The 10820-nt window shown below is 51.8% G+C and overlaps 1 protein-coding gene across 1 annotated transcript in view; it reads right to left on the reverse strand.

Moving 5' to 3' along the window:
• LOC108529632 (calcium release-activated calcium channel protein 1) overlaps positions 1–10820 on the reverse strand; it is a 19370-nt gene extending 8550 nt beyond the window's left edge. Inside the window, exon 1 of the mRNA XM_017872071.1 lies at positions 10519–10820. Coding sequence (XP_017727560.1) covers positions 10519–10818 — 300 coding nt within the window. The 5' untranslated portion in view covers positions 10819–10820. The remainder of the gene's footprint in view (positions 1–10518) is intronic.

Consider the following 10820-nt stretch of genomic DNA (forward strand, 5'->3'; position numbering starts at 1 on the left):
AAAAATACAAAAATTAGCCAGGCGTGGGCCGGGCGTGGTGGCTTATGCCTGTAATCCCAGAATTTTGGGAGGCCAAGGCAGGCAGATAACTTGAGGTTAGGCGTTCAAGACCAGCCTGGCCAACATGGCGAAGCCCCGCCTCTACTAAAAATACAAAAAAATTAGCTGCATGTGGTGGGACGCACCTGTAATCCCAGAAAATTGTGAAGCTGAGGCACAAGTATTGCTTGAACCTGGAGGTGGAGGTTGCAGTGAGCTGAAATCGTGCCGCTGCACTCCAGCATAGGCAACAGAGTGAGACACCATCTCAAAAAAAAAAAAAAAAAAAAAAATTAGCTGGGGTGTGGTGGTGTGCACCTGTAATCCCAGCTAATTGGGAGGCTGAGGTAGGAGAATCTCTTGAATCCAAGAGGCAGAGGTTGCAGTAAGCCAAGATAGCACCACTGCACTCCAGTCTGGGTGACAGAGCATGGTCTGTCTCAAAAAAAAAAAAAGATAATCCCATGATTTATTAATACTATTATTCTTTCACAAACAAGGAAACTGAGGCTCAGAAAGGTGATGTCAGCTATCCAAAGGGTTACTCTGCTGCTGGATTCAAAACCAAGTCCACTTGGCTCCACAGCCCGGGTATGAAGGGGGCAAAGGAGCACCTCCCTCACATGGTGGCTGAGACTAATGTAGTTTTCACATCTAGATGTTTAGCATAGCGCCAGCTACAGCAGCTCAACAAATCTTGGTTAAAGAGAAAAACACAGGGCTGGGCGCGGTGGCTCATGTCTGCAATCCCAGCACTTTGGGAGGCTGAGGCAGGCAGATCACATGAGGTTGGGAGTTCGAGACAAGCCTGACCAACATGGAGAAACCCTATCTCTACTAAAAATACAAAATTAGCTGGGCATGGCAGTGCTAATGTGAGACCCTATTGCACACACACACAGAAAAAAAACATTAGCTGGGTATAGTGGGCATGCCTGTAGCCCCAGCTACCTTTTTTTTTTTTTTTTTTTTTTTTGAGATGGAGTCTCACTCTGTCACCCAGGCTGGAGTGCAGTGGCATGATTCGGCTCACTGCAACCTGCCCCTCCCGGGTTCAAGCGATTCTCCTGCCTCAGCCTCCTGAGTAGCTGGGATTACAGGCGCCTGCCACCACGCCCAACTAACTTTTGTTAGTGCCCAGCCAGTCCTGGCTACTTGAGAGGCTAAGGCAGGAGGATCCCTTGAGCCCAGGAGTTCGAGGCTGCAGTAGCTATGATCACATCACTACACTACACACTGGGCAATAGAGCAAGACTCTATCTCTAAAAAAAAGAAAAGAGAAGAAAAAAGGAGAAAAACAGAGCTTGAAGTGCATGGAAGAGAAATAGTGCCTGGATACCCTCAGCTCAGGCTGGAGACAGGGACCCCATATGCCCACCTTCCAACCCCAACTCTGGACCTCGCTTGCTATATTTAGAGGCAGCTCCAGCTTCAAACCCCAGCCACAAGGATGTGTACCCCACGCCACACCTGGCCTGATGGCCACCTCCACAGGACAGAGACCACCACATTCCACACCATTAGTCACACCCACAGGCTTCAGGGCCAGAAAGCAGTGCAGCTGTTGGGACGCACACGGCCCGGGGACACCCACAATCGCCAGCTCTCCCTAAGGTCTTGGGCTGCGGAGAGAGGAGAGGCTCTCCGAGGAAGAAAAAAGGACCTGCTGCCCGGCTCTGTAAGAAACCCCATTACCCTCACTGGACCCTACGATTCCTGGAACTCTGTGCACATAGGCAAGCTGTATGTGCCCAGACTTGGGACCAAGTTCAATGCCACAGGGTTCAGGGGGCTGTGTAAAAGAATGATTCAAAGTGAGAAGAAAGGAACAGTTGGCACGTGTCACGGAGCTGGATGAAAAATTCACAGGAATAAATACCACCACTTTTTCCAGGATCCGTCTTGCTCTGGAAATGTCCCCTCGGGTGGGGAGGGTGAGGGCCTGGGGCCCTGCAAATCTGGCAGCTGACTGCCAGATCCCCAGCTGAGCCCCAGCGAGATTGGATCAGATCAGATCGCATGCAGCTTCACAAGGTAAATATAGCCCGTCAGCCCAAAATAAACAGCCCCCAGCCAGCCGCTGGCCGCCTGAACCTGGCAAGGCGAACCCTATAAGGGATAGGAAAGGCGAAAGACCACCAGCCCCACCTCACGCTAGTCCATGGATACCCCCAGTAGGGTTTTGGCTAGAGATGCCAAAGCTTAGCAAGGGCCAAGAAGAGGGTTACATAATTCTGCGAAAGGCAGGGCCTGGGTGGCCCTGGCAGACTGTACCAGGCGTCAGCCCACCTCGCCTGAGTGCCAGCTCTCTCTCCTGGCTCCTGCTGGGCTCCATGGAGACCCTGGGCGCCGGGCACCTGCAAGTCCAGGCCCTCTGAGGCAGCCCTCCCATGCTGGGCCTGGCCTCACTCCCACAGCCTTCCTTCCCCTGGTCTAGTTCTTTTCTTGACCACCCTTTTAGGAGGGTGTGTGGCTGCAGCCTGGAACATGAGGCCCTCTAAACTGCAATCACGCAGGGTCACCCGGAGCTGTCTGAGCCTGCTGGCCCCACCTCAAATGCAAACCACCTGTTAATCTGTTAAGAGGGTATTGAGGTCTAGTGTGTAGTGGTTTACAAAGTCTTGACCATGACAGTCCAGGACTCCACGTTTCTATAAATAGACACTCATGCGTTTATAACAGAAACAAAAGTTTCGCCAATCAACATTTAGCCTTACAGCACGCCAATAAGGTCTTGCAAGATGCAATGCGCGCTGCGACTTTGTTTCATTTCATCCTTATCTCATTCTAAAAACCCTCAGGAGCTTGGTACCAAAGTTATCAAAACAAAGAAACAACAAAATGTGCTGGTTGCAACTTACTAAATTTGTTACAAGCCATGAACAGGCTGAATTTGCATATGGGGTTGGGGGGCACAGACCCAGACTTTCTCTTCAACTGGCTAATTCTTTTTTTGAGGCAGGGTCTCACTCTGTCACCCAGGCTGGGGTGCAATTGGGTAATCACAGCTCACTGCAGCCTCAACCTCTCGGGTTCAGTGGTCATCCCATCTCAGCGTCCCAAACAGCTGGGACTAGAGGCACCACGCCTAGTTAATTTTTTTTTTTTTTTTGAGACGAAGTCTCACTCTGTCGCCCAGGCTGGAGTGCAATGGCGCCATCTCGGCTCACTGCAAGCTCTGCCTCCTGGGTTCACGCCATTCTCCTGCTTCAGCCTCCCAAGTAGTTGGGACTACAGGCGCCCGCCACCACGCCTGGCTAATTTTTTGTATTTTTAGTAGAGACGGGGTTTCACCGTGTTAGCCAGGATGGTCTCGATCTCCTGACTTAGTGATCCGCCAGCCTCAGCCTCCCAAACTGCTGGGATTACAGGCGTGAGCCACCGTGCCCAGCCATAAATATTTTTTGATAAGGGTATATGCTCAAAAGTTTGGAGACAGGGCTAGGCACAGTGGCTCACACCTGTAATCCCAGCACTTTGGGAGGTCGAGCTGGGCGGATCATCTGAGGTTGGGAGTTCGAGACCAGACTGACCAACATGGAGAAACCCCATCTCTACTAAAAATACAAAATTAGCTGGGCATGGTGGCACATGCCTATAACCCCAGCTACTCGGGAGGCTGAGGCTGAAGAATCGCTTGAACCCAGGAGGCAGAGGCTGCAGTGAGCCAAGATCACACCATTCCACTCAAACCTGTGCAACAAGAGCAAAACTCAGTCTCAAAAAAAAAAAAAAACAAATAAAAAAAAAAAAAAAAAAAAAAAAGATTGGCTTAGATCAGAGGTCAGCAAACTAGAGCCTGCAGACAGTAGTTTTTGTAAATTAAGTTTTATTGGCACACAGCCATGCCCACTCACTCACCTATTATCCATGCTGCTTTCCAGCTACAACAGCAGAGTTGAGGCCGGGCGCGGTGGCTCAAGCCTGTAATCTCAGCACTTTGGGAGGCCAAGACGGGCAGATCACGAGGTCAGGAGATCGAGACCATCCTGGCTAACATGGTGAAACCCCATCTCTACTAAAAATACAAAAAACTAGCCGGGCGAGGTGGCGGGCGCCTGTAGTCCCAGCTACTCGGGAGGCTGAGGCAGGAGAATGGCGTGAACCTGGGAGGTGGAGCTTGCAGTGAGCCGAGATTGTGCCACTGCACTCCAGTCTGGGCGACAGAGCGAGACTGCGCCTCAAAAAAAAAAAAACAAAAAAAAAAACCAGCAGAGTTGAAGAGTTACCACTGAGACCTGGTGGCTCCTTTACACAAAAAGCCAGCTGACCCCTGGGTGACATCAATGATCCCTAAATAGGGCTATCAAATAATAGTTCCACAAGATTATTATCTGAAGAAAAGTCTGTGGTCTTAGCAGTCTGAGATGTTCCTTCCAGAGATCATATTAAAGAACCCTTAGAAACCCCATCAGAGAGAAATCTGCTGTCTATGTTTATTTTATTTGTTGTGAGACAGAGTCTCACTCTGTCACCCAGACTGGAGTGTGGCACCCTTAGAGCTCACTGCAGCCTCGACCTTCTGGGCTCAAGTGATCCTCCTGCCTCAGCCTGCCAAGTACTTGGGACCACAGGCATCTGCCACCATGCCTGGCTAATTTTTTTTATTATTTGTAGAGACGGGGTCTCCCTATGTTGCCCAGGCTGGTCTCCAACTCCTAGGCTCCGGCTATCCTCCTACCTTGGCCTCTCAAAGTACTGGGATTACAGGCGTGAGCCACTGCACCTGGCCTGCTGTCAAAGTTTAAACTTTATATTCAGTTTTATTTCTCTACAGGAACTCTACCCTTCACCCCCACCCCACATTGATTACCTTAGGGCTGTCTTAGAAACCTACTCAGAGTTATCCTTCATTAGCCAGGGACCCGGCAGTCAGTGGAGCTCAACACTGCTCTTGGTCAAAATTCCAAAAATATGCCACAGGCACTTGTGAAATTTTACAAACGTCTTCTCTGCTAGGCAGGAAGCACCCTCCCCTTGGGGAACACAGCATAATTCCCTTTCTCCATAGCCCAGCGTGCAAACCCAGCACAGAGTCTCACATCTGGAAGATCTCAAAGGCCCAGTTAACAACTTGCATGGGTGGTGGAAACCAGAGGGTGGTAAAGTGGAAATGGCTCCCAGCCAGACAGACCAGAGCTTGAATGCTACTAGCTGGAGAATCTTAACCTCTAGGAGCCTTAGTTTTCCTGTTTACAGTACATACTTTTAAGAGCTATGGTGAGGATTCAGTAAGAATGAAAGAAAAGCGTTCAGGCTCATGCCTGGCACGACAGGGTTTCAGTAAACAGTAACCACAACCACCACCACCACCATCATAGAATTCATCATGTAACTCCTGTCTAAAACCTTCAATGGCTCCCTGCTGCCTATCCAAGAGTTCAAATTTCCCACCCAATCAAGGCCCTCCATCATCTTGCCTGGCTAAATTCACCATTCTCTACTACTTCCTGAAGACCCTCAACCCCAACCACAGCCCCTGTACCTTTCCCCTAGGCCCTGTCATTTCTCATCTGTTCCTGCCACTTCCTGTGACTTGAAGGCTCTTTCTCAAGTCCTAACTCCACCACACTCAAGGCTCAGCAAGAACCAGATTATTTTAACTCAGTTAACCCTTAGTAGCCCTAACACCATGGAAAAAAGGGTAAGCAAGTATCTGGGATACTTGGGTCAGATACTGTAAGTGCTTTGCAATTTTTTTTCTTTTTTTGAGATGGAGTCTTACTCTGTTTGTTGCCCAGGCTGGAGTGCAGTGGTGTGATCTCTACTCATTGCAACCTCCGCCTCCCAGGTTGAAACAATTCTCCTGCCTCAGCCTCCCGAGTAGCTGGAATTACAGGAATGCACAACCACACCCGGCTAATTTTTGTACTTTTAGTAGAGATGGGGTTTCACCGTACTGGCCAGGCTGGTCTCCCACTCCTGACCTCAGGTGATTTGCCTGCCTCGGCCTCCCAAAGTGCTAGGATTACAAGCGTGAGCCAATGTGCCCGGCCGTACTCCATTTTAAAGATGAGGAAACTGAGACCGAGAAAGGTTAAATGACTTACCTAAGGTCTTGCCCTTATAAGAGGTAGAGCTGGGATTTGAACCAACTTGTCTTGCTCAGGTGTCTGTTCTGACTTTGCTCTGCTTGAGCTTCTCAGCTCTGTTCTCCTACACTCTCTGATGCTTCCTCTCCCACAGCAAGGGTGCTACACCACAGCCACAGGGCTCTGCAGCTTCCCAGCCAGGGACCATGAGCAAGTCTTTCCTCTCAGTGACCACCTATACTCACCTGGTTATAGGAAGATCACAGAACATGCTACGTGGGGCACCGTCTAGCCTACAGCAACAGCCCAATCAACAACAGCAATAATAATTACTATCAGTACTGGGAACAGTAATAGCAATTTCTTGCTCATTTACATGGTCCCTGAACTCGGAACATGTCACAGAGGCTCAGTGTCTTATGATTTGAGTCCTTCCTTCCAACTTATTTTCATAGAAATTACAGGCAACTTCTGAACCAGCTCTAGAACTTGGGAACAAAAGGGTGCTGGCAGGCAGAGAACTGAGGAGGCAGATAATCCAAAAATAATTGATCCCAGGTCATGGAAAGCATTTTGTTTACAGCAGCAGACTGACCTTCCCAATTATCTTCTGCTTAGGCTAATATTACAGCCTGCCTTCCCCAGCAGACGAGATCACCACATATGCTCACCAGTCCTGCAGGGGACGGGGTCAGGCTGAGGCTGGCTGCCTCTCAATGAAGTGTAAACTGAGGCACAGAGGGCGTGATTCAAAGCCCACAAGAGTACTGTGGGCTTAAGGAGCTCTACAGGATGCTGATCCTACGCTACGTCCAGGTCGCCTTGCTTTGTATCTCTTGTTAGAGTTTGGAGGATGGCGCGCCTGAGGCCTGCTGTTCCTAGAAATGCCGTCTGGAGCAAGAATCTCATCTGCAGATTAGAGAGGGTCCAGGCAAGGTGTGCGTCATCAGACCCTGAAAATTCCTCTGTGTTTCATGGGCCCGGTCTGGTTTCACAATGAATCTTCATGCAAGTCCATGGGAGAGCAGGATATCTGCCATTCCGTACACATAAAAAAAAACTGGCTTCGGCCAGGTGCGGTGGCTCACACCTGTAATCCCAGCACTTTGGGACGCCAAGGCAGGTGGATCACCTGAGGTCAGGAGTTTGAGACCAGCCTGGCCATCATGGTGAAACCCCTCCTCTACTAAAAATACAAAAATGAGAGGCCGGGTGAGGTGGCGTGTGCCTGTAATCCCAGCTACTCGGGAGGCTGAGATAGGAGAATCGCATGAACCCAGGAGGCGGAGGTTGCAGTGGGCTGAGATCGCATCACTGCACTCCAGCCTGGGCAACAAAGAGGAAACTCCGTTTCAAAGAAGAAAAAAAAAGAAAACTGGCCTCAAAGAGGTAAAACCTCTTGCCTGAGGTCACCCACTGGCCATCCCCAACACTTCTGGGCCACCTAGAAGGTAGAAGGCCAACCCTTCTACCTGTGAAGTGGGGAACCTCTCAATCCCCTCCAGGCTTTGTGGGAGACCCTCCCTCAATCTCACCTGGTGACCCCATCCCTTGACTTTCCAGGTCTCTGGGAAGGAAGCCCTCTGGGGGCAGGAAGTTGGTTATGCTGACTCACAGGCCAACTGAGAGTAATTCAGGAAACTTGTTGCTCTGTTACCATGGCGTTGGGGCTGCTGGCACCCCCTCCTCTCTGAAGCTCACTTACAGGCTGGGTGTCTAAGTGGGAGTGGGGCATGGTCAGACCCTGCACCCAATCCCATCCCTCCTATAGATTTCCAGCTTCATGGCACATGCAGTTATCCTCTTGTAACTGCAGAATGGAGAGTATCCTGGGGTTTGGTCCTTCCCTGCCTGCAGAACTTTGGGGATTCCATCAGCAGAGCCGGCAAGCCTTCTCCACCCAGGAAGGGGAAAATAAAAGTCCCGAAGAGACAGACAGGGTGGGCCAAAGCCCACTCCAAGCCATTGGCTGCCCCAGTCTCCTGACTTCCTCACACTGTTTTTAGCAAGAGGAAGGAGGTGACATTTGACCATGAAGCCTGAGGCCTGTCTTTGAAAGGAAGAGGGGACTTGAGAAGGCAGGAAAGTGTCATTCATCTGGATCTCACCCCTCAGGAGTGAGAAGCTTGGGGCAGCTATAAACTCATGACCACAAGAAAAGGGGGAACCATTATCTTAAACCCGGAGCACTGCAGGGAAAAGCTGACAACTGGTAGCTCCCTGCCCACCACCAATTATAAAACTTTCTTTGGCTTAAAAGAAACTCTTGTGGCCGGGCGCGGTGGCTCAAGCCTGTAATCCCAGCACTTTGGGAGGCCGAGACGGGCGGATCACGAGGTCAGGAGATCGAGACCATCCTGGTTAACACGGTGAAACCCCGTCTCTACTAAAAAATACACAAAAAAACACTAGCCGGGCGAGGTGGCGGGCGCCTGTAGTCCCAGCTACTCAGAAGCTGAGGCAGGAGAACGGCGTAAACCACAGAGCGAGATTCCGTCTCAAAAAAAAAAAAAAAAAGAAACTCTTTTGCCCTATTTTTCATTTCCTAGGCCTGTCATAACATGTCCCTAGCTGGACATCAATCAGAGTTCCTATACACCGCAATGGGTACAAGTGCCTGAGCAAGTTCTGAACACTAACAGACCCGGGTTCAAATCCTGCTCCACCGGACTGGCTGTGTGGTCTTGGGAAAGCCCCTTGACAAAATCATCACAGAGGGTTGTTGAGGAGTAAGCCCAGGAGTTAAGGCACCTAGCACTGAGTGAGTGTTTAGTACATGCCAGCTGCTTTTAGAGATTCTTCAGGCACGAGGCAGAACCTGGTCTCTCAGGATTTGAAACTAACAGAGCAGAATTCCCTCCTGTCTAAACTAAAACTGAGAGTGCTGTCTATACAAACACACTCCCTGATCTCCTCTCAGGGGCTCCCTCAATTTTATTCCCAAAGAGAAACTTTTGAGTAGCAGCCTTCTTTGATCGATTCAGGAATTGAGGCCCAGACAGGGAGAGTGAGTTGCTTGAGGTCACAAAGGCAGCAAGTAGCTGAGCAGGGAGGGCTGCTTCCCACTCCCCATCTCCTGGCCTTTCTACTGTGGCCCAGCGTGCTCTGGGCCTTACAAAATTCAGGCTCTGCTGCAAGGCAAAGCAGGGAGAGTTCCAGACACACTCCCTTCCCAAGAAAACACGAAGGGTGCAGCCACTCCCTCCCTCAAGGCCAAGGGCTTAGCTCACTTGTGGCGGGGGCAGGAGTGCTCTGGTCTACAGAACTGGGGGGCGGGGATAGAGTCCATTCACGAAGGCTGATATCACCGAAAGTGGTAATAATGTAGTTATTATGTAGTCCCCTGCTCCCGGAGAAACTTCAATATGCCAAGCCTGAGGGTATCCCCAGAGCCACTTCTCAGGTCCATGGGCAGCCTCACCCACCCCACACCTCAGAGGCTTCCCACTCCAGCTCCTTAGGATGGTGGGGAAAGGAAAGCAAGCCTATCCCCTATATCAAGAAAGAGCCCATTGGGCCTGGCGAGGTGGCTCACGCCTGTAATCACAGCACTTCGGGAGACCAAGGTGGACAGATCATGAGGTCAAGAGTTCAAGACCAGACTGGCCAACACGGTGAAACCCTGTCTCTACTAAGAATATAAAAATGAGCCGGGCGTGGTGTCTGTAATCCCAGCTACTCAGGAGGCTGAGGCATGAGAATCGCTTGAACCGGGGAGGTGGAGGTTTCAGTGAGCCGGGATTGCACCACTGCACTCCAGCCTGGGCGACAGAGTGAGACTCCGTCTTGGAAAAAAGAAAAAAGAAAGAGCCCATTCAACGGGAACACGTCCCTCCCTCCTCCCTCACACTCAGTGACTCAGTGGCAAGTTTCTGGAGGAAAAACTGAAGGTGCGGACTGGTTGTTGTCAAACCCCCAGGCTGAGGCTCTCGGAAAATGCGGTGGCAAAAGGGGTGTCAGGAAATCCCCTCTACAAGCTGATAAAAGAACAGGGCTAACACCTTCCGGCCTCAGGTGCGGGGGCACAAGACAGCTCGAGGTCTTTCTCCTCGTCCCCACCTCCTGACGCCCCCAGCTGGGTTAGTTTTTGAGTCCCTTCTTTCCCCACTGAACGCACGTGGGGCGGGCTTCTTACAGAGCTAACTTCGGGATGCATCTACCACTCTTGCTGGGGCAGGCAAGTCCATGTGGAGGCACCCAAGCCCCCCAAGCCCGGACTCTGGTATGGCTTGTCACCACCCCAGATCGGAGTATTCGGCGCCCACTAGTGCTCACGTCCAGCAGCACCTCTGCCCCTCGCGCAGCGCTCACGACGGCTTCTCCCAGCTCTTCCCCTCACCCCGGCCCGCCCAGCCCGCCCAGCCCGCTCCCCAGTGGGCCCCGTCGGGGCTGCGGGAGGGAGCAGCCGGGTCAGCAGAGAGGGGAGGGCAAGGTGGCCCGAGCTCACCATGGCGAAGCCGGAGAGCAGAGCCGAGGTCCGGCTGGAGGCTTTGAGCTTGGCGCGGCTCAAATAGAGCTTGCGCCAGGACAGCGCCTGCATGGAGTGCTCGTTGAGACTCATCACCTCGGAGTAACTCTGGCCGATCCAGTCCGGGTAGGTGACGGCGGGCGGCGGCGGCGGGGCTCCCGGAGGTTCCCCGTCCCCGCTGCGGCAGCGGCTCCGGCGGCTGCCGCTGGTGGTGCTGCCGCCGCTCGGGGGAAGCTCGGGGCTGCTGCGGCTCGGGGGCGGGGCGGGCTCCGGATGCATGG

Source organism: Rhinopithecus bieti, unplaced genomic scaffold, assembly GCF_001698545.2.
Source record: "Rhinopithecus bieti isolate Rb0 unplaced genomic scaffold, ASM169854v2 scaffold_6776, whole genome shotgun sequence".
Lineage (NCBI taxonomy): Eukaryota > Metazoa > Chordata > Mammalia > Primates > Cercopithecidae > Rhinopithecus > Rhinopithecus bieti.